The following is a 24,207-nucleotide window of genomic DNA, read 5'->3' as shown; positions in this document are numbered from 1 at the left end:
ACAAAGTGGCCATTTTGCCATCAAATAAATTTATACCACCACCTTTAAAACCGTAGGACCTTGCACAATTCACCTTACAAAAAAGGATCACTGCTGACATAGAAGTGTTACACTAAGCTCCCAAGGCTCAATTTAAAATACACATTAGCATTGTTAACACTTAGAAAGTGCAAAATTGGCTATTCATGAAACTGTAGAAGGGCATTTGCAGATTCCTCTCACTTAGTGGCTGATTTCAGGGGCAATGAATTTAATCTCAAGATGGGGTGGGGGTAGAGGGGATGTAGCCAGTCTGTCCAGTAGTAATATCCCCCAATAGCCTTGAAGGAATTGTCATTGTGAACTGAAGCAGCATCTGCTTAACTGTTATCCTAGCCTCAGGACTGGAACTTTTTGCTTGTTGTGACGGATCGTGAGAAAGACTACACAGAGCATGAAGATGAAAACAGAGAAAGATTAAAGCCATAAAATACAACCACCAAGACACAGATGTCCATACTGTGACAGAACTCAAGGAAATAAAAATGCCAAAATATATCTGACATTCATGATGCACTTTGGCACAGGAATTTGGAACATCGGCTTGACAGCAACCCTTCAGTTTATGATCTTTTTCATTATTATTATAGAGGATTTGCTGATACTATGAGTTAATGACTCAAATCTCAAATGAGATTATTTGTTGAGAAGCGATCATTCCCAATGCTAGGCACACTGAAGAGGTAAGAAGTCAAATCAAATCTGACCAAAACTGGGGGAATGTATTATTTGCTTACAGGGAAAAAGGTGGCAGTTAGGTCAGCTGCCATAACCAGAACAGCTTACTGTTCACCGAGAGCACAGCCTGAGCTTGCTTTGAATGTCCTGCCTGCGCCAGCAGCATCGCTGAGCCATGCAAGAAACGTTTGGCTGAAATCTCTCTGACGTATGCAGATGGAGTTAAAATGTTTCCACAGAAACTCCACAGCTACAAAGGCTGAACTGGTTACAAAGGCAGTGCTTCAAATTAACAGCAAGTGTTGCAATTTCTTAATTTGCAGTGGGCCTAACTGTCTGCAAGAATCTCTGTGGAGTAATTACAGTCCAGAGGCACTAATCCTTTTCACTTCTGTGCCAGACTTGTAACTGCAATCATCTATTTCCATTCCTTGGAATACGCATCCAAGAATGTGTGCAATAGCAAAAAAATCCTAAGATTAAAAATAAACACAGGACAATGTCATGATGCCTAAGCCATATTCCTCTCTTTTGAAACATCTGAAAATGTAGTGCTGATCATGACACTTGCATGAAAATTAATGAAAAGAAAAAGTGGATTTATAAGCCTGAAATATATTGTTCTTCTCTTTGCCTTCTGTCGCAGGTTAATTACTTAACACTTTTCCATCAATCATTTTTGATTTCCAACTCTTCAACATTCAGCTTGAAACAAAGGATACAAATTTCAGGAAGGTCAGTGGTCTTCTGCTCTAAATAGTTCAGGCACAAGCTATATAAATAAAACAAGGAAATCTCCTTGTTCAACCCATACCACGCACTGAATGGAATGTGTTTCTATTAACTGTTATTTCCCTGTGTCCTGTAACAAGGCGAGGAAATTTAAAGTTGTGGCCAATTGTGTTATTTACTAGTTATTAAAAAACTTTGTGAACATGCAATGTGGTTAATATTCTAGAAAGCATAAATGAAAAAGAAGTCTTCTTATATCAAGGGAGAAAGCCTCAATTAAAATAAAGTATTGCAAACTTGGAAATGCATCCATTTTTTTACCAAAAGCATATATTTTTTTAGAAAAGTGTGCTGTCTTCACAGGAAATCAGGCTTACTAATAGCCAGTTAGGAGTGACTGCACATTAAAAGAAGAGCAGCAAAATAGTTTTTGCTGTAAAATTACACTCGGTTAGTAAAATTCTGAGCATCAATTTGTACTCCATGGCTAGACCAGGTGATAACATCTGTGGGAGTGTCACCATAGCCAAAAACTCAATTTAGCTCATTATTATACTTTCTGTCACTCTGATTAGCACTGTCAAAAATGATCACTGAAGTAAGAGCAAATACATTCATTTTTCAGTCCAGTGCAAGTGTTCAGGTGGGAAGAGTTGGTAAAAGAGCAGAATCGTGGAAAACAACAGGAGAACACAGGAATAGTTTGGACCTTAGTGGCTGAAAAAGTATTGGTTGAAAAATCAGTTGGGAAATCACAACATTTCTGGCCTATACTACAAACCCTGTGTACAGTATTGGTTGGCAGGCAAGAAGACACAAACAGCATGAAATTTTTGCACCAGTGAAATCAGTTTACATCTCAGAAATATTATACTGATTTGAGGGAAATCCTCAAGAGAAACACATTCAGCATAGGAAAACAGGGAATTGAGACTGGTCGATGTGTAATAATTTGGGCATTTAGCTAATAAGCTTTTAGGAAACTGGCTACTGCTATATTAAAATTGCTAAAAATAAGAAGGCAACACTGAGTGCACACAGGCATGCCTATCACATCCAAAAGCTGTAATGAATCCCAAAGGATGGAACAGTCCTCCATGGGACTGGAAAAGGATTGTGCCTCTTTGAGATACAGTTACTCCCTGGACTCATCCCAACATGGTGCAGCTCTCATCTGCCACACAGTAGAAATCTGCCATGCTCAACAGTTCATTTACCTTGCTAGAAAAACAACTCAATTCAGCAAACTCCCAAATTCACTCGATGCAGCTGCTCTCAAACCCCTTGTTACAGTTTAATGAAATGTGCTGACGGAGCTGTTTCATAGTAAATATTAGTTATAGCAGAACTCACCTTCCCAATTGAGTCTTTTAGAAGCAAGAGGATTCTGCATTGCCATAGCATTGACACAGAATCACCCATAACTCACAAATAATAAAATACCATATGAGGGCATAGAGGTTACTGCCATCAGCAGCTCCCTATAGAATTGTAAATCATTTGAACAAAACGAACCCTTTTTTGAGAACTTCAGGCTAAATATACAGGACACCAGTGTCTTACACAGGTACAGTGAAGACTGTACCTTTAGCTACTTCATTTAACCTTGCTTCACAAATGAGTGAACCCTGAACAGGTTGCTCTTACCAGATGAAAATAAGAAAAGTTCCCTCAAAGCTCTGGCAATTTGTCTTGGAGGAAGTTTAAACCTTTGGGCTATCAGCTTGCCAACCATCTGATAAGTCAAGTGGATCAACAGTGAAATGCACTGTGCACTGAAGTTCAGTGGGGTACACTGCAGGAAAAGCCAGCGAAATTCAATGGGATACTCTTCTTGCAAGCATCTGCAGATCCAGACCTTTGCTCAATATGTAAGTTATGTTATTTTTGTCACTGTCATTACATTTTAAAAAACACCAAACATCATTCAAATTAAATTCACTTTCAGCTCCATTATATATGATTTCATTAATGAAGCATTGTGTCACCTTCAGAAATGCTGCAGCACTTAAAACCTAATGCTTCCATGAAGCCTTAGTGCCCCTGGAAGAGAAGCTTTCCATATAAAAACACACAGGCAATATAATTCAAAGGTTGCTGCTCAAAGCAGAAACATTTTGCCTAATAACATGTACCTACCCTTCTGGAAGAAAAGATAATTAAAAGTAAGCAGTACTAATCCACATATGTTGAAATAAACCAATTGTAACTCTTGATCCCAGTTTTTTTTTATTAATTGAATACTGTGAATAGTCAACTTGCAGTGTGTTGCTTCTCCACTGTGTGAACTTGAGGTATTGAAAATAAAGTGTTATTTTGATTCACAGCTCATCTGAGTCTTCTTTTACCATGCTCAGTAATCATTTATTTTAAGTTTTCATAATCTCCCAAATTCTCCATAATTTAATGAATAGAAAATAAGAATTAATTATTTTTATTACTTGTTTTGAATTCAAATAACAATGTTTCTTTGAAAATAAAAACAGAGGTCAGAGATGAAAACAGGCAGTTGGACCACTGCTTTGTCTTTGTGTTGATGCCAGAAAATCCCATTTTGAGGTGCGTGGCCCAACTGAGTTCTGGATGTCCCAGTTAACAACCATTCCCAATTCATTTCAAAGGCTAGCCAAGCTCTTGATATGTCACAAATTTCTGCACGACAGTTACACTTTCCCTATTTTGCCCTTCACATACCGACATTCTGTGTATGCTGCTGCTGTTGCCTATCACCTTCACGCTCCTTTCTTCTGCCTAGAGTTTACAGCCTCCGTGATTGAAGTTGCTATAATCCAAATAACTCACCTTTAACAAAGCTGATACTACATAAAGGACTTAAATAGTGCTAAGCAGACACTAGTCACTCTTCCGCATAATTTGTCATGTTTTTCTTTCCTGCTGAGGACACGAGCCCTTCAAGAATTCAGAAGTTGTTGCTGTGCTTACAGCTCAGTTATCATGCACCTGCAGTTTACAGAGATACAACCACAGGATTGTTTCCCAACTCTTGGTAGCGCAGAACTGTGAAAGCACCAGCTCTAAAAGACACTCCTTGCCTTTCACAAATAACAGTTTGGCAAGACAAACCTCACCTCCCTAAAATCCCAAGCTTGCCTTCGATTATGGAGGCCTCACAGAGTGTGCTTGAACCACTGATAATTTGGATTCCTTACTTCTTTGGAAAGCCATATTCATCGTTTCTATCATCTGAGTCTACTTTCAATACAGGCAGGAAAATAAAAACAAGTTTCACCCAAATAAAGCAAAGAGTTATGTCCTTGCTTACAAGATAGAAAACACACTTACAACAGAGAAACACGTCAAGAAAACACAGGTGACAGACCTGGCATTCAGTGTAATTTGTTTTCTCATTTTTGCTGAATTTGTCAGTTACTGTTCTGGCAGGATGTTACAAACTTAGAATTATTTTGAGCTCTTAACCTTTTATTTGTTCCTCTTTTCTACTACTTTGTCTGTTAAAATCTTATCCAAATAAAAACCTAATCATGTTGAACTAAACCAAGCTTCACTCCCCCAAACCAAAACCTCCCATGTTATCTGTGCATCAACACAATTTCACATGAAAGTGCATGCTTTGTACGTTTTCCTTTCCTCTTCATATTCAAAGCATTTAGTAAATGGTCTACTAGAAGCTAACAAAATGAGTTCACATTCTAGGCTCATTTTGAGAAGACATATGAACAAGTACTGAGAGTGGGACTAAAAGTGAATCTTTTGGAGATATACTGCAGATCACTCTCTATAATACTACAGGTTTTATACCTTTCACTATCTTCATTATGGCAGAATAAAAATACTCACTTTAGAAACAGAGCATTGCTATCACAAAATAACAAACTGCTTTAGAAAAGGTGGTTTTGAGCTACATATTCATTGTCTTTGCAAAGCTTCACCAGGTGGAACTTCTAGAAATCACAGACTAGAACTACTACTGCCATATATAAGAAAATAGTGGTGAAATCATACTCTAAATATTCTAGTTCACAGACTTAAAGTCAAGCTGCAAAATACTTGTCATTTTTAAGAAAAGCATTTGTCTGATGATGAAAATGAAGTTACATTAGCTATAGCCCACTTGGATGGTACTTTTTGCTTTGCTGTTTCATCACTGTTTCCTTGTTTTAACTTTTTATCACTGCAGTCACGAAGTCCTCTCCGACAGGGAATGTGGGCCAGTGTTGCTTTGAGTCAGTAGCTGATACCTCACAGAGAGGCATGAAGTTCTCAGCAAAAGCATTTGTTCATTTCTGGAAGTCTTACATGAAGGTAAACTTTAACACAAAACAAAACCTACTAACATGCTGAGTTTATATGAAGGGAAGCTTGAACAGAAAATATAATTCCCTCTGTGTTTATTCTGCTTTTACAATTCCCTTCTCTGTCATATTTGCACATAAAGGCAAGCAGTAAGCCACTACTGACAAACTGGAAAATAAAGCTGAACCGAGAAGAGAAGGGGAAGTGCTAGAGCAGAAGTATAAAGTCTGCAAATTGAAAAATGCCATCTAGTTTATTCCAACTATGGTCAAAGCTGAAGGAGGAAAACTCATGCTGAGACAACTGGTTAGAAAGATCATCATCTACACGAGGGCTGATCAGCCCAGTTCTCACAAGAGTTAGTGGGACTTGAAGATGGTCCAAAGGGTAAAAGAACACACACTCCTTGTTCACTCTATAGGCCTATTTGGCCTATACTGTCAAATTAAGAACTCTTCTACACTGCTGTTTGATCTCAAAATGTTTGCTTATAGAAAGATTGAATCTATTTTTTAAAACTGATTGATAACCTATTTGTCTTAATACTATTTAGTGGCAATAAAGTCTGCAAATTGATTAAATGCTTCATCAAAAAGATATTTGTACCTCGTTGACTGCTTGAAATTTGGTGCTTTTGAGTTGCACAGAGCAACTTTTTTTATTTCAAGATATGTATCAGGCAAATGGAAGCTGCCGTTCAGGAGAGTCTTTAGTAAGGAGAGTGTAGGAGGAGTTTTCTATATAAATCTCGGTAATGTTTATGCTGTTTTCTTTTTCCCAATAATTCCTCTTTAAAAGGATCTCCTTCCCCAGACTTCTCAGTGCCGTTAATCACTTGTACTTGATCTGGATCTTCGCTGAATAAATGGACAAGGATGATCTTCTCACTTTCTACTTGAACTATGCTAATTTCACTTGTAATTCGTTCGGTCCTATATTTTCCACAAAACAGTAACCGAAGCAGTCAGTCAATAAGTAAAATAAAAGAGCTTCAACATAAACACCCAATAATGTGAAAGGCACAAGGCTGCAAAGAAACTTTCCTCCTGTAGCTCTCTGGGGACCCTGTGACAGATAGAATAACAGACAGTGTTTTTTCTAATAAGGCTCTAAACAACAGGGGAATGCAATGATGTTTCTGCTCCAAGTAGCTGTAGTATGTGCAAATAGAATTGCAGATTAAAAACACAACCCTATCTAACAAAGCAGTTATTCAGCTGAGGCCTTTAGGTGACATTTTAAACCACTAGTGACCATGAAGTATCCAAAGGAAATAGAAGATAAAAAGCTTATAACAAGCTTGTTGTTCCATAGAAGGGTTCTGTAGATATCATCAGGCTCTGCTGGCAACAAAAAGAGCTAACAAAGTGAAAGATAAGACTGATGCACCAGCATAACAAGCCTGTTATTCCACGGAGAGATTTCTGGTGATACTCTAGATCAGGTGAGTTAGGGTGGTTTGCAGTTTCAGCAGAATCCCACATTGCATCAGTACAGTTCTTCTACCTGACTACATTTTTAATACAGAGGTACACAGAGCAATTAAGCAATTTTTGTTGCCGCTGTTTTAAAAGTTCAACGGATAGCTTATTTTATAAGTTGCTTATTGTGTTTCTAAATTAGAAATTGAAAACTGAGTGAACTGTCTGCAAGCATGAAGAACAATTAAACGAACAAGCTCAACAAATGGTTGAGCTAGCAGTTTTAGTAAAAAACCTGGCTTCTACCCATTCTTCCATTGGTGTGAGCCTCAAAGGTTTAAGATGAAACATGACTGCACTGAGACAGTTTTGAAAGAGACAGAAAAAAGCTGCCAAGGAGGACTAACAAAGGCTGTTTCAATCTGATGGAGGAAACTGGAACTCAGGAAGTACCTGAAATGGATGCTAACAGCAGGAAGGAGAGAGAAGCCCAGACTGGGAAAAGTGGAGAACAGAAAACTTCCTTCAGGAATGCGCAGCAGAGGAGAAAGAATATAGCAAATCTTCTTTCTGTTGAAACAGGTAGATTGCTGCTGAAGGCCAAACTTATAAGTGCTGCAGTAAAAAGGAGCCAAGCAAGAGGGTCTGAGAGCAGTGATCAGACTGCTCAGCTTTTATATTTCTAAAGGTTTTTTGTATTATACTCATTCAGTCCATCAATCACAACTTTATTAAACCACGAAACAGATGTCAGATCAATGGCTGTATCGGAAACATTTTGATTGACAGGTTGATGATGGAACAATTCCAGCCTCCATACATTATTAAACATGTACTAATGCTGCTCTTTCAAAGCCACCCATACTGACTCTCTTCTCTCTGTATAGTACCTTTTTCAATAGTAGACCTAATTGTAGATGAATATTACATAGGAAAAGCAAGACTTACAGTAATAAATAATAATAAACCAGTAAACGAAAGATTTCAAGGTTAAAACAGGTTGCATTATGCCCCTGGGCATTAGATTTTCATTTTAGTACAAGTGTAGGAGCTATGGCTGGATTGTCAGCCTTAATCAGAATATTCAGTTATCACCTTTTTCCTGTAATCATGACATAATTTAAGTTTGGCTGTTCTTTACATATTTGCCCACAGCCAGTCCACTGGTATAAATGCTTTCTGCTCTTTTTGAGTGAAGAGGTATACATGAAAAATGCATATAAATAAGGCAGAAATTGCCCCTCTGGCAGATTCTGTGCTTAACTCCAGATTTCAGGCAGATTTCAATAGGCTATCAGAGCAGTATGCAAACTGTATTTTCACTGGGAGAAATTAATCTGATTTTCATAATGGTAGAAAAGAATTATGTTCTTGGTGGATGAAGCATACAGTACAGTAACTGGGAGATGCTGTATAAAATTCTCTCATGGCATGTGAATAGGGAGTGGAGTTGCCATGAACTGCAGTCCATTACGCCCCCTCTCCCCCCTCTGCCCTACACCATTCTTTGGGCTGGTATACCTGCTGCAGATGTGTGATTTTGTGACATGACAGTGAGATCTGGTAGAGATGATCTGCAGTTTTTCACTTGGTCTGACATCTTGATAGCTTAATGCATCCCCCTGATTGTGCTCAGTATAGGAGGAATATCTGATTTTACATAGACAGTTCAATAACAGATAAAAATAAGATGGGATAAAAATGTTAAAACAGATAATAAAATAAATATGCAATCTTTGGGGTTTTAGAGAGGAAAAAAACCTTTATATCCCTCTTCATGGCAAATGCTTTCCTAACAAAATTACTTGTGAGTTTTGGGGCCAGTGACAGAAGCTTCCCATAGCACAGGGCTATGACTGAGGCCGTAGGAAAAGTATTCTGTTTTAGCTGATGAAATGATTGTTCCCTTCTTAAGTTAGCAGCTCCACCAACATTTAGAAATACCCCCAGTGGCTGATGGCTAAATTATCGAGTGAATAAGGGGCAAAGGTGACCGCTCCCTGGATTCCTGTGGGGTTTTAGTGTAGGATTCAGGGCTGAAAGATCAAAACTGGAATCCAGCTCTTGGCATCAAGGTTGGAATTGGCAGAGGCTGCTCTTACTCAGGTAACTCTCCAAGCCAAACAGATAAAGAGTGCTCCTCTGTGAAGGGTCTCCCCTCTGGAATGGCTCCAACTTGGACTTCAATCTTTCAGAGAGCACCAAAGGCCAGAATAATTCCCACAAAGTATGAGGTATGCAAAGGCCCTTACACTATTTCTCTAGCTTACTCATCAGAGAATGGATTTTGTGTTGAAACGTTTTAAAAACCCAGAATTCATCCTGAACCAGGCAAGTTTGGAATTGAGTTTGAAGTCAATTCTCACTTAAGTGACCACAGAGATCTGTTTTGGCTGCAAAATATGCTATGTTAATTAGCAAAATGTTTTTTTCTAAGGAAGTAAATGAATTAAAACCTTTTAATAAAAACTGTTTTGCATACTACAAGCTTTTAATTGGGACAGAGTTACAGCCAACACTGAGCAGAACTGTTTGTGACTTTTTGGACTTGTTTGTTAGAAAAAATCTGGCTTGTTTCTTGAAAGATAGCTGCTGCGTCTTTATGGTGCCCTGTTGAACACTTTTAAAGGATAAAATTCAAAAATATGTTCATAACAGAAATGTATAGTTTATGTCTGATGTCTTTCATAAGACAGTCCTGCCGAGGTACTCGCAGTGGATTTTTTTGGTTTTGGCTCGATTTTTCATGGCTCTGTGCTCTTATTGTTCCTCTCTCTGGACTGAAATTCAGACATCAGAATAAATGAAGTGAAAATATCTCTAAATAAATCATATCTCTACATAGATTTCCCATTTTTTGCACTTTTTGTTTTTTTTTTTTTGACTGGCCTGTGTTAATAAGACACAGTTTCAAGTCAGGATGAATACATTCAACAAAACTGCGGTTGGTAGCCCAAATCTTGAAGTTATCCTTTTAATTCCTGTCGGGAGGAATTCCTAAGGAGCTTCATGATTATGTTGCTTGCACAAGGACTTTAAATGAATATGGTCCTATTGGAGTTTATACCAAAGAGAAATCCTCTACGCAATAAAACGGGGTGTCATTTGTGATTTATGAAAAGCCCGTGGATATTTTAACACCCATCAATCATTTACTCGTTCTTGAAGTTTTCCATAAAAGAGCTGGGAGTTTTAAAGATTGTAAACATAAACCTATATGGTATACTTCCACGTGTATTTCAAGAAGTTATAAGGGAATGCTGTGACCTTGAAAGACAGGACTGCGAAAAGTGCTAGGAAAAGGAAAGAAAGATTTTATTACATTTAGTCGCAGTAAAATATCTCTAGGATCTTTTTATCAACCACTAAACTACCCATGCTTTTCAGAGTCCTTCCCTCTCTTTCCAAATAAGAAACATCAACATTTGCAATGGATTTGTTTCTGTGAGTATAGTAATAGCGTTTTCAAGTCTGAAGGGAACATTAGCTCGGAATTCTCTAGTTTGCATTAAGAGTGTGAGAAAACAAGATCAGGAGACTTAACGTCTATAAGAGTCGTGGAAATGAGAATGACAAACAGAAGGAAAAATTCATAGCATCTGCCCAGCAGCACTATCGGAATTTGTTTTCCATTTTCTTACCACAGTAATTACCCACGCAGAAATTCTCACTAGTCATAGTATTTCCCACAATTTCATCTGTTCATAGGGGAAAAATGTTGATAATAACTTTTAGATGTAATTCTCTCCTCTTTTGACTACTGAATGAAATATTTTAAATAACAGGAATAAAAAATGATCCATCATATTCAAGATTCCTCAGAAATAAATACAGAAGTGTCAGATCTCAATAGAGTTTTTTAAAAAGAGGGAAAACACACTAGAGTTAGAATTTAATTCCAACAGATAAGAAAGGAACAGAGGGAGAGGGAGCAGGGGAAGAATTGGAAGGGAAATGGAAGATAAAACCTAATACTACAGTGGGGTAAATATCTTTGTTAGGATGTAGCTTTTTTCAGTACCTTATTCAATTAAAAGAAAAAACAACCAACCATGAAAACACTTGGAAAACTGTTCCTGTAGATTAGCATCAGGTAGAATAGAACAGAATATGACAGCGGGTAGGGTAGGGTAGGGTAGGGTAGGGTAGGGTAGGGTAGGGTAGGGTAGGGTAGGGTAGGGTAGGGTAGGATAGGGTAGGATAGGGTAGGATAGGATAGGACAGGACAGTTGGAGAGAACCTTCAAAGACCTAGTCCAACTGTCTCCCTCTTGAAGGCTAATCAAAATCTAAAGTATACTATTGAGAGCACTGTCCAAATGCCTCTTGAGCACAGACAGGCATGGTGCATCTACAGGAAAACTGTTCTATTGTCTGACCACCCTCATGGTAAAAATTTTTTTTCTAATGTTCAATTGAGCCTCTGCTGATGAAGCTTTGTGCCATTCCTGCATGCTCTGCTCCCAGGGAGCAGAGTTCTGCACCTCCCTCTGCTTCTCCTCCTCACAGAGCTGCAGAGAGAAGTGAGGTTGCCCCTCAGCCTGCTCTGTTCCAGACTAGGCAACACAAGTGTCCTCAGCCTCACCCCATAGAACATACCTTCCAGCCCAGCTACCAGCTTTCTTTCTCTCATCTGGACACTTTCAAGGACCTTAACTTTTTTTTTATAGTGTGGAGCCCAGAACTGCATTCAATATTCAAGGACAGGCCACATCAATGCTATACATACAGTGAATCACTTCTTCTTGCTGGCTGGCAATGCTGTATTTCATGGCACCCCACAATGTGGGTTGTCCTCTTTGCTGCCAGGCACACTGCTGGCTCATGCTGAGCCTGCTGTCACCAGCACCCCCGCGTCCCTTTCTGCTGAGCTGCTCTCCAGCCACTCATCTCCCAGAATGCACGTGTCTGGTGTTACTCCCTTTGAGGTGCAGCACCTGGTATTTTCCTTTGTTGAACTGTGTGCGGTTGCTGATTACCCAAAGCTCCTGTCTATCTAGATCCCTCTGCAAGGCTCCATGTCCTTCAAAGAAGTCAACAGCACCTCCCAGTCTAGTACTGTCAGCAAATTTTCTGGGGATGCCTTCAACTCCTGCATCCAGATCTATGATTAAAATGTTGAAAAGGACTGGCCCTTGAATTGAGCCACCGGGAACACTGCTAGTGACCATCTGCCAGCCAGATGTAGCCTCATTCACCTCAGCCCTTTGAGTAGTACAGCAGTGAAACAGAAGAATCAATTTTGAAGTACATAATAGAACTTGCACATAGTTGTTACACACAGAACATGCTTAAAGACATATAATTTTTATGCCTGTAGTTTTGTAAAATACATATATATGCAGTGTGTACATCCACAAAACAAATCACCGTAGACTGTGAGTAGACTGTTGGTACTACTAAAATACTTTAGCAAAGTTTCAGAGAGTTCTAATAATTTTTATTAGGACTATTTTTTGCTTTTCTTTGACTCTGGAGGAGTTAATTGAATCTGACTTGCACAGCTTAAATTGAAAATAACCATCGAAATATGCATGTTTAAATATAATTTACTGGAAACACAGCTGACCTTGACCCAAAATCATATTTCAGAGCCTGAAGCAAACTATGTAGTGCTGCCTGCTATGGGTTAAAAGTAAGTGCTGGATCCTATCACAAAGCCAGAACTCCCATTTTCCAATGATATAAAATCTTCTAGATGCTGCAAACAAACAATTTTGCATTAAAAAGCAAATTGTTAGAGGAGTACTTTCATATTCACATAAGAATTAATATAGATGATTCCTGCTAAGTACAGAGAAAGCTTTGTTGACCTACTCTTTTACTACTTGTACTACTTTGTCCATTCTGTTCCCTATAACTGTGACTGTGTAATGGCTGTAGAACTGTATCTGTAGACATATGTTTCAATGAGGTAGCAATATGAGATACTGTTTGTGTAGGACACTGTGTTTGGGTCATGATGAAAGGAACATTGACATGTTCACTCAAACAGGGCCAGACATCTCCGAGCATAGAGAGAAAAAAATATAAACAAAAGAAAACGCATCAATACTAAACTGCTACAAGTTGAAGGACTGAAAAGCCAGGAATAAGAAAAGATCTCAAGAGATTCAGTAATCAATAAACATTTTGCAAACAGAAAGTAAAGAGTATAAACTATGATCTTACCGTTCCTGTTGTGCCCAAGGAAAGGTGGTTCATCTGTTGGGTCAGTGGGCCCATCATGCTTGCTGGCTGCATTGACATAGTGTGGTCCATTGTTGGTGTTATCACAGCACCCTACAAACACATATCATTTTCATTTCAACATTTCACATAAAACAAAAAAAGCAGCATTCTCTTAGTGAGTGAACCTGGATGAGAACTTGACATGAATCTTAAAAGAGACTAATATATCTGTCAGAGGAAATATGTTTTGTTTCTATCGACAGCCAAGCTACATACATATATTATTTGTACTACTAATGAGGCCATTTTATGTCAGCTCCAATTAAGTGTCATTTTTTACTTCATTACTTCTGACAAAAAAATGCATATGTTCTTTCTATGATGAATGCTACTGTACATTGCAAAATGCCTGTCATTTATATATTTCCATATCCTATTCAGAACAATCTTACAGACAAAATACATATGTCCCCAATTTTCTCTGACTTCTAAAACCCCCAGTCTCTGAGATCTTCAACCCATTATGGTAACTGTCTTGGATTTTCCAGTCCTAATTAAGAACCCTTACCAATAACATTTCATAGCTGATAAAGACTAGCTATTGACAGCGAGTGTGGCAGTGACACCCACTTAAAACACACACACAGCATTGAAAAGCATTTTTCTTCTCTGCATGAAAAACAAAGTCATTAATAACAAACAGCATATGTACTAAAGCAAGAATCAGACTTTAAACAAAAATGAAACAAAAGGCATGCAAGAGCATTGGAAAGAGTCTCTTTGTTGTTCATATTCCTCATTTTTTGTTCTCCCACTCCCCATATTGGTGAACTCATGCTGTAGTGAAGCATTGATACTCTTCTGCTCTATGGTATAAAATCCTATTTCCTGTATTAGTTATAAAAAGTCCATCAGAAACAGTCATTCACACTTTCTTTTGCAGGTACAGAAATAAGGAGGTATTTTCAGCTATTTCTTGACTTAAAACAGCTCTACTTTGCACATATTTGTGTGAACATGTACATTTGCACAAAGATTCACAACATTTTATCTGGTAAAAAGCATAGAAATAGGTGGATTAATCAGTTTTTCACAATAAGAAAAGCTGATTTTCTTTTTGTTGTTTGAGATTACTGATAAAATCCACCTTTAATTAGGAATCTAAAATAAACTAGTTTCAAAAAACCACAGCACACTTGTTAAGAATATGTCTCACATTTATGTAGACCCATCTGATTTCCACATCAAAGACCAGACTAGAACCAAAAACTTTTAAATTTTCAGTTACAAATAAGAAATAAACAACAACAACAAAAAAATGCTAGGGAAGTGACAACTGTTTTGTTTTTTTTTTTTCTCACCTTCCAGTGATATTTTGCCTGCACACATCCTATCTGAGAAGCTGAGATTTTGCAGTCTCTGAGAACTCATTATGTGCATGCAATGACGAAGAGAAGGTAGGCTTAACTTGGTCAGTCCTCTTTGTAATAAATCAGTGTACAAAATACATACACACTTGTTTCATGTCACATACTGGATTACACTTCTTGTACTGACAGCAGTCCCTAGAGAAATTTGGCAAATTACTGAAAATAGCCTACATGGAATATCTGCCATGATTCCAAATAAATACTTACAGAACAAACCAATCATTGTGCAAGTATCAAACCTGCAGCACTTACAAACATTTCTGTGCCTTTTTTTGTCTATATGAACTTGTACTAGTTTACAGTAATTACAACAAACTAACCCATGGATTAACTTACACTAATGAACTACCAGTGTGATAACTGTTGTTATCATGGACTCTTGAAAATCTAGGTAGTCAAAGTAGGGTTGGTATATCATTTTAAATACTCTTCTTTCTTAGTTACACATCCTTCTTCTCTTCTATGCTGCTCCTCTCTTTTTGTTAAAAATCTACTCTTCTTCCTGAAAGTCTGAAATCGAATCTGCAGGACATACACTTACTCAGCCCATTCTGCACTCACTGCATGGTGCTTCAGTGCACAAGTCTACTTAAAGTAGCATCATGCCCAAGGAAAGATATGAGCAAAATTCAGCAGTCTGGGATACAAGAGCTGCACCTGTAGAGAAGCATGGATACAGACAGTGTCCTGGGGACTTGAACATTCACCTGCACTTTGATTACAGTAAGAAATCATGAACACTCTGCTCAGAATGACTCACATCACAAACCAACATTTTCATTGTACCAAAGTGTAAATGCATAAACCAAATTTGTCAACTGTAAACTGGTTCTTAGTTCCCTTTACAAGCAGTTTTCTTCTTTAGCTTGGAGATGGACAATTGCCTCAGAGGTTTCAGCACAGATCACATTATGAAGTGTAATGGGATAAGCAGAAAGTCACACCACAGCCTCCTGGAGCCCAATGCTGCAATTAAATTAGGATGTCCCAAAGCCTTAAAGTACCTAGCATTCTTCTTAGAGATGTTTATTGCAAAGGTATGTTTGGAGAAACTTGCTGTGATCACAGATGTGACAGAGTGACAGCTATTTCTGTATATAAATTAAGGAACTTGAAATTGAAGAATGGGCAGTGAAGGAAGTCTTGTGATTTAGTGCAGCAAATGCAAGGGCCAGAAAAATAGTGGAAAAATCTGATACCAAATGTCTTGCAGTAAGTAAGCGAGACAGTTTTGCAGATAAACTCTTCACAGAAATAGGGATTGGAGAGAAAATATGTTAAAGACAAAAAATTACTCATATATACTATACATACTATGTTAAGTAGAGAACGCATATATTCTGATCTCTAAATATATACAAATTAATATGATAGGAAAAGAAGTTGGGACAAAAAAATAGAGATGCGCCACTTTCCTGAAACAGCTGAATGTGTTTGAAGCTGACAGTTACCTAGAGCAGAGAATTACATGCATTTGCCAGTCCATTAATTCAACAGAGTTTGCAGAATCCTCTTGTGATCTTGTAGGAAAAAATTATACTTCATTAAGGAAATACTGTCTGGTTGTTAGGGCGACGGCCAGTCTCCAGACCATAATGCGTTTCGTAATACATGCTGTCATGTCCATCCATATCCAACTTATTTATCTGAAGAAGACAATGATGTCTTGCATCAGATATTACCCTCATATTAAAAGTAATTTGATTCTTTTCAGTTTTTAATGGGCATTTGCTGATAAAAGTCCACTTGGCTACTGGCAAAGGCTGCAGCAACATTCTTTACATCTTCATCTGCTTGTATGTCTGAGTTTACTGATGTTGTAAGCTTTACAGAGAGACATATTAGCATGGCATGATGCTACTGAAGGCCATACTTAATTGAAAAAGCAGTAGGAGAAATTATGATGAAATTTTTGCCACTGTCTTTGCCAAAACAAGTTACTGGCTGACAGTTACTTAGGTCTGCCCTTTTGCATCAGAATGATTAATTTTTTCACAATTCCTGCAAGAAAGTGGTTTCTATAATGCCTTTCAAATTTGGCAAGATATTCTTGGCATATGACTCGTCATACAATTCTGTCAGTGTTGTACTGGCTTTAAAAGAAATGAACAGGTCAAAATGTAATGAACCAATGACACAGAAGAAAATGTATGATATTTGCAATGCTGCAATAAACCAAAGATAATTTCATTGATACATAGGCTTAATTGAAAGACCTTGCTGTTTTAAAATGCTCGGAGCTTTGTGGACATAACTTTCATGAAAGAAAGTCAATATATTTATTTCAAAGTATTATCCAGTTTATCATTTGCAGAGAAAGATGCCCAATTTTAACAACTACAGACGCTTTACTTCTCCCATATGGCAACTAACTGAAATCACAGAAAGAAAACTAAATACAGCCTGTTTATTAAATTAAGTAAACTATCCTCAAGTAATTTCCAATACTAAAAGACATCATCAGAAATAAAGTTTACGTTTGTGCAATGACACATGCTGCTTTATGAGCCTTGAAGGGTGGGAAAGTGACATCAGACATATAAAGTGTATTAGCAGGCTTTAGGAAGAGAGAGTTCACTAGTTGAGTGATGCACTTGGGGGCCGGTGGGAGGAAGGATTAGTTAGTCCCAGCTTTCTAGATAATGAACTGTATTAAAGGCTTCTCTTTTATTCTTCTGTTCTCATACTGATATTGGACTTAAGGCACAAATACCAGACAGCTGAATAAATAGTTTTTAATGCTTGTGGTAAGCATCTGCCTATTTAAAAATTTACTTTTTCTTTTTTAGGAAGTTTTAACAAATTAAACATACTTAAAAATTCTACCTTGTAAATACTGGACAATGTGAAGCAAATAAACATTGCAGCAGAAAACTTACTTTTCACATTTTTTTAGAGACATTGTGCAGTCATATAAGCACCAGGTCATTCCATCTGAAAAAGTTATTACCATACCACCGTGTGCACGTCTTTATGTTATCGAGAACACGTTGTTTCTTGGGGTTTTATTAAACTGAGTGAAAGGATGACTTCCTTAGTACTTATCAGACAAGACTTGTCTATCAAGAATTAATATGGAAAAATGCAACATGATACCTTTTTTTTTTTTTTTTTTTTTTTTTGCAGATAAATATACTCTGCAAACAGAATAAATGGCAGCCATATTTCTACTGGCTTACTGCTCTGTCTAGACTGACTTCTCTCATCTCCTTTAGTTGTGTCTTATGGACAGCAGAAAACAGAGTCTCTTTGTCAGGGCAGCGAGCTTGATGAAATGCTCTGAGCTGAAGGTTAACTGGCCAGACTTTCATGGCTATAGCAGGGATACTGAAGGCAGCTGTGAAAAAACCTCTCTGCCCTTTATCATCACCTTTGCAGGAGATACTTGTTGATATGCCACAAATACCTATTATACTTCAAAATCAAAGAAAACACATTTCTATACTTTTCTCTCTTTCTCAATGAAAAGTTACCAATTGCCTTGGCATTTACTGGCTAATCTGAGATTAAATATTTATATGAGTATGATGAGGAAGATCAGCTAATAGTCTGTATTCTGCAAATCTTAAGATTTGATTTCATTTCATTACTCTGTTGAATTTAAAATCTTACTAAAAATGAGGTAAATCAACCAGGAAGCCCAAATACTGCACTGAATTCAAAGCAACTTTAACTCTGGAATGGGCAAACACTGATACAGACCTTTAACTCTGAGTTCTGTTTCTGTGGCAAGTATTAAACCACAACCTTGCATTGTAATATTTCTGATTTCGGGCATAGATTCAAATTCTCATCTGACATCACCTTCGTACCTTATTTAAATCTCTAGAAAACATACAAACTAGCTTTTTCATGCTCATTTTTCCTCTATGTTTGAGAACTTCCTTCTTCTTATGTGTCAGAGGTCCAAAAGAGTTACTTCCCAGAAGTAACATAATCTAGAGCAGTAAATAAAGAGCAAAGGTAACCCTTTCATATGTTTCATCTTTCCTATGACAACAGCCAATATTCTCTATTGTTTTTTTCCCCACTGTTTTCCTGTGGTTAACTATATGTCCCATCTCTCAGTCTGAAACATAGTTTTTGATAATATATAGATATTAGCCTACATGTACAGATGCAGAATAAAAGGATATTAGAATGGCAAAAACCAGAATTGGAAGAAGCAGTTGATGCAATAGAAAATATTTTTTATCTAAAGCTGTGTGCACAAATAAAGCAACACTAGCAACCACATTGGTATCAGAACTGCATCAAGGAATATCACTGTGACACTATGTCAGTAGTTGATGTTCCTGCCAGAGTAGAAGAAACATAACTTTCATAGTATATAGCTGTCTGTTATTCCAAAAGGACTTAAAAACATAAAGTAGAGATAGTGTTTATATTGCAGAAAAACAGTTCCCCATGTCATTTCATGCCTAAAGTGACTTTCACAGGGTGACTTCAATCTTTCCACCCAAAATAAGATCTCAAGAGGAAAGGCCATTGTACAAAAGGACAATGAAGAGAATTCCCTTAATTCCCTTTATATTTATGAAAGAAAAATATACTTGAATGACTCTGAAGCACAGTTTGATAGTCCTGCGCTATACCTTTGCTCTTACCATCTGCACATGCAGGGTAGACCACAAGCCCATATGCTCCATTTAGACTGTGAGGGAAACGGTAGTTTTTCATCCTCTTCTCCAACTTTCCACAGTAATAAAAGAAAGTAACCATTACTATTTCCCTGAAAAAATGTGAGCAATTTCCCCGGGGTCTGCTAACTTGAAGAGGCCCACTGCAGTAAGGACATGACCCGCCACAGTGGGCATTTGAGACTGTAGACAGGCAGCTCTTGGCTCCTCTTCTAATCCACTCTAGAAGGGAACAAGAAATCACATTTCTTTTGTTTTCTTCCTACCCTTCAATTTATAAGTGCACTTGGGCGTGTGCTGGCTTCATATATCCATGCAATAGTGCTTTTGCTCTTTCAAGAACAGCCATAGCAAACAATAACATCCTCACAATGCTCACATGAGGCTTAGCATCCCCAGCTGACAGAGGAAACACAGCGGCTGCGATTTACCCTAACCACTGGAACATACAGAACAAATCCTCTCCTCTCCCTCCCTCTATCAGATTTCACAAAAATAACCATCATTTCATTCCATGTCAAAATAAGTACAGATTTCAAAACCTCAACACCATTAGTGGAAACAAATCTTTATTTCCTGCACAGAATTCTTGATCTATATCTCATTAGTATGTGACACATGCTAAAACATTATGCTTGGCAATTCCATTCTGTTTATGCTCCTAAGCATATTTTCTGATATGGACTAATTCCTTCATCCACTGTTTTCCAGAAGCTGACATAAAATCCTAATAAAAGGAATCAGGAGTCTTTTTGCTGTAAACTAGCTTTTCTCAGGATTAGAATGGAGTTTCAGCTACTGGAGTGGAAAGTAAATAATATTTCCTCTGCAAACAATTCTGCTCTGTTCTTTTCCTTCATGACAACAGCCATATGTGAAAATTGACTTGATGGCAACTCCTAGTTCTATCAAGGTACAAAATGGAAATTATTAAACTGCACAACTGAAACATAAGCTAGCATCAGCATCCTAAATTTTGACTTTCCTGCCCTAATGGGTTCAAATAAAACTTTCAAAAAGGATTCTATATTTGCATCCTCAGTAGTCTAATCTTTTATCTTTACATAATTCTAATTGTATATGGGAAGAAAAACAATATTGCTATTTCTATTACACTCACTAAGGCTATTGGGCTACTTATTTTGACACTTCTTTTCTCAACACGTGGATAAATTTTTTAATGTGGCTGCACCTTGGCCTTCCCTGGGACTCAAGACTTCTGGGCAAGGTGAGGCAGCCCTGCCTGTCTGTGTGTCTTCATGAAGTCATGACAACGGACATTTGATCCAAATGTCTGAGGCACTGTACTGTTGATCTCTGCTTTTCCTGGCCAGATTTAGCACACAGGTCATTTGCCAGGCACCAAGAGTGGCTAACTGGGTTTGGAGAGGAAATGTCTGTGATATTTCTTCTACATGCACTTCTAGCCTCACTGCTGCAATGTCCAGTGACAGGACAGCAACTGTGATCTCTAACAGATGTGCCGTGTATCATATCCTGCCTGAAACCAGGAGGGATTTGCTCTATGTGAGCTGCAAGTCAGTGGCTGTGCTAGAAGACTCACTTATTTGAAGGACAAACACTGACACTGGGAAACAGCAGAAAATCTGAGGAACTGGCTAACAAAAAGAGATAAAAAACAACCAACCCAACAACAGAAAAAAAAACCAGAAGACCACGTTGGTAATATAGCCTGATGTATTCACCAGAGGCAAGATGGCAAAATGACATCCTGCACAACGGAAACAGAGCAAAATAGTATGGTTGTGCAGGGTGTTAAGTCCGCAGCACTAAAAAGATCTGATTAGAATCACAACCGCTCTTAGATGGAAATGTCTGAAATGTCTCCAGCTTTCAGAAGAGCCAGGCAATAGTACTCAATGAAGCACTGTGGAGATGTTCCAGTGCACTCCTCTATGAGCTCTCTAATTGCAGAGAAGACAATAGGAAGAATGGTCAAGCCAGAAGTAGATATCAGGGTGTCTCCCTGAAACTCCAGACAGGTTCTTGTGAGTCAGAATTTGCTATTGATGGTCAATACAAATGAGAATGAGCTCATGGTTCTCATGCAGTTTCTCATGGGCTGCATGGTGGTCCTTGTAATATTGAGCCTGAGATGATTCTTGACCAGTTCAGATCTAACTCTAAAGCCAGGCCCAAATCTGTACCCTCACAGCCATGCTGTTGCAGGGGTTGCCAGGTTATCCAGGAATCTAGCTGCAAGGGAGGAGAGATCCTGTTGAGGCGCATGCTGCTGCATCACTCTGGACGCCAGCTACAAAACCAACCTCCACCCTCCATAAGAGTACGCTGTATAATAATAGTTTTCAGACTTAAGTTGATACATGGAAATCCAGTACTAAGCCACAGATCATGTTATGTAACAATTCGTTCCATTCTGACCTTGTAATTGAGAAATACTGCCTTACTAGAGAGGACAAATACAGAAATTGGTATCTCCATCATGTTCTGTTTGGTTTGTAATCCTTTATGCTAAATTTCAACAGAGCACTTCCTAGCACAGTAACCAAAATAAAACTATCCCAGCCTCACCTTTCCTCTCATTAAAAAATAAAACAACAGCACCTTTTCAGGGCATAAACACTCTGCCACAGGTCCCAAGCTATGTTTCATTTTCTGGATTCTTCACTATAAAAGTTAGCCTTCAGGGAAGGGTATGGGTGAAAGGCACTCCATTCTGTATTGAGATTTGCCTTTTGAATCATTAAATCTGGCTACTAGCAGTACCAGCTTGGTTACAGAACTCAAAAACAAGACTCAGCCATAAACCTTCAACAGTGACTTCTTTCTTCATATTCCATCACAGCAAGTGATATGACCCTATGCCTCACTCATGCCTGTACAAATTTTAACCATGGTTTCTCTGCCAACAGACCACTTGCTGTTTGCACTCAACTGTACAAGACAACTGTAACCAACATGTGGCCTTTGTCTCACCTGGATAAATCCACCACCCTCATATGATGTCCTCAGTGATTCCTGTGCAGATTTCCACTGTTTTAAACAGTCAATATTACAGGCACAGTCAGGAGATGCTGGTGCTGCCAAAATGTTCTTACCTAAATTTTTTTCCCTAGTGCATGAGACCAAAAGAAGCCAGTATAGCTGACAGCAGGCACAGGGAGCAACCAATTCAAAAGTAACCACATTTAAATCAGTGTAGTACCAAATCAAACTCAAGTCCTCACTTTTGTGTCAACAGTCAAAAAATAGAAGTATACAGGGGCTGAACAGGTTTTCTAAGTAAAAATGTAATATTTCAAGTCCTCATTTGCTTTAAAGTACTTCCAAAGAAACCAGCTTGTGTATTACAATAAAATTTGACATTCATAAGTCTCCCTTCTAACCAAAGTAGAGGGACCTCTAAGTGTTTTACAAACTATGTGATATATAGAGGCCCTGAGTGCTAGCTTGTTATTAGAGCTCTGGAATGGGTCTGGATCAACATCTGAACTTTCCCAGGTTCATGATTGTTCAGACTTGGGATACAGCTTGGGACATTACAGTTCTAGGCCCTAAGGGAACAGGTGGTTTTGATCACATACTCCAGTTCAAATTAATTATTAAGAGGAATCATTTAATCTCTCAATTCATACTGTGCAGATAATTAATAGAAAATGGTTAGCTTAAATCTACCTTGCTCCACACCTCATTTATTTTCTTTTCAAGGAAGATGAAAATATTGATGTAACGCACTTTAAACCGACCCTCATGAGTTAATGCTGCATGTAAAATGGTGCAGCCAGGTTAAAAAAATGGACATGAAAAGTTCAGAGAGGATAGATTTTGGTTATTGCTAAGCTAAAGAGAAGAAAAAGTAAATAACTAATCCTACAAGGATAACTTATTTTCTTTTTAATACATGTGTACTGATTAAGAACAACTAAATTGAAATATTTCCTCTTTTTTTTTGTCCAGATAAAGTCACTCTTGGGCTGAGATCTTCCTTATAAAGTTTCAGCCTGAAGCACATTTTTACAGCTGAATTATTATCCTTAAAATATGAGTTCATACTGGAAAAGCTGGCAGCCCTCTTAACTATTGTATAGCATTGAGCGCAGCTGTAACATGTTAAATATGTTGAAAGTACATGGAGGGAACAGAGTGGCTCAGAGGACTGGTAATAGAATAGGGAGTCTCAATGCTGGGTCACCGGGTTGGGTTGTTGCTGAAGTTTGCTGGGACTGAAAGTCATTATCAAGCTACAGCTGTTCATTTTTGTCCATGCATCAGCTACCCACAGAGAGATATCTCCATCACAAAAAGACATCACGGCAACTAGTGATGTCCAAAAGCCTTCCCAAGGCCCGTGAAGGGCGGGAATAGTTCTCTGCAGGTTAGCTCCATGTAGAAGAGCACTAACGGACAGAGGGGACAGGCTTGTGTGGTCACTGCCTTGCACGCTGACAGATCTACGAAGAATGTCACTGCTGTGTCTTGTCAGGATGTTCTGCTTTATCAAAAAGTTGTTACTTTCTGACGACTGATCCCCAAGCAGACCACTTTCTGCATTACTGAATGGATCACATCCATCCTATTCCATTGCCAGTTTCAGAGGAATTCTAGTGATATTAGTTAAGTGAGAGGCAGAAAGCCGACAACAAAGTACATTTTCAGTCTCACATATACTGCAATGCCTAGAATTGCCAAATACTTTATTATTACCTCTCTCTACATTGTGGTAATACCATGTTATTTGCCTCACATTACAATTCATTTCAATCTACTTCAAAACAGCCATCAATTTTTACACGAGCAGATGAATGCCAAGACTTCTGCGTATCGCAGCTTTGGGCTACTT

At 38.1% G+C, this 24,207-nt stretch overlaps 1 protein-coding gene across 9 annotated transcripts in view; it reads right to left on the bottom strand.

Moving 5' to 3' along the window:
• The window catches only part of RBMS3 (RNA binding motif single stranded interacting protein 3), a 609,095-nt gene that overhangs the window by 25,788 nt on the left and 559,100 nt on the right, over positions 1 to 24,207 (bottom strand). For all 9 annotated transcript variants that reach the window (XM_021386133.1, XM_021386132.1, XM_021386134.1 and 6 more), the window contains one exon: positions 13,316 to 13,426. In XM_021386133.1, the coding sequence (XP_021241808.1) occupies positions 13,316 to 13,426 (111 nt within the window). The remainder of the gene's footprint in view (positions 1 to 13,315; positions 13,427 to 24,207) is intronic.

This window comes from Numida meleagris, chromosome 2 (genome assembly GCF_002078875.1).
Source record: "Numida meleagris isolate 19003 breed g44 Domestic line chromosome 2, NumMel1.0, whole genome shotgun sequence".
In the NCBI taxonomy this organism is placed as follows: Eukaryota; Metazoa; Chordata; class Aves; order Galliformes; family Numididae; genus Numida; species Numida meleagris.
This window is presented reverse-complemented; position numbering and strand designations above follow the sequence as displayed.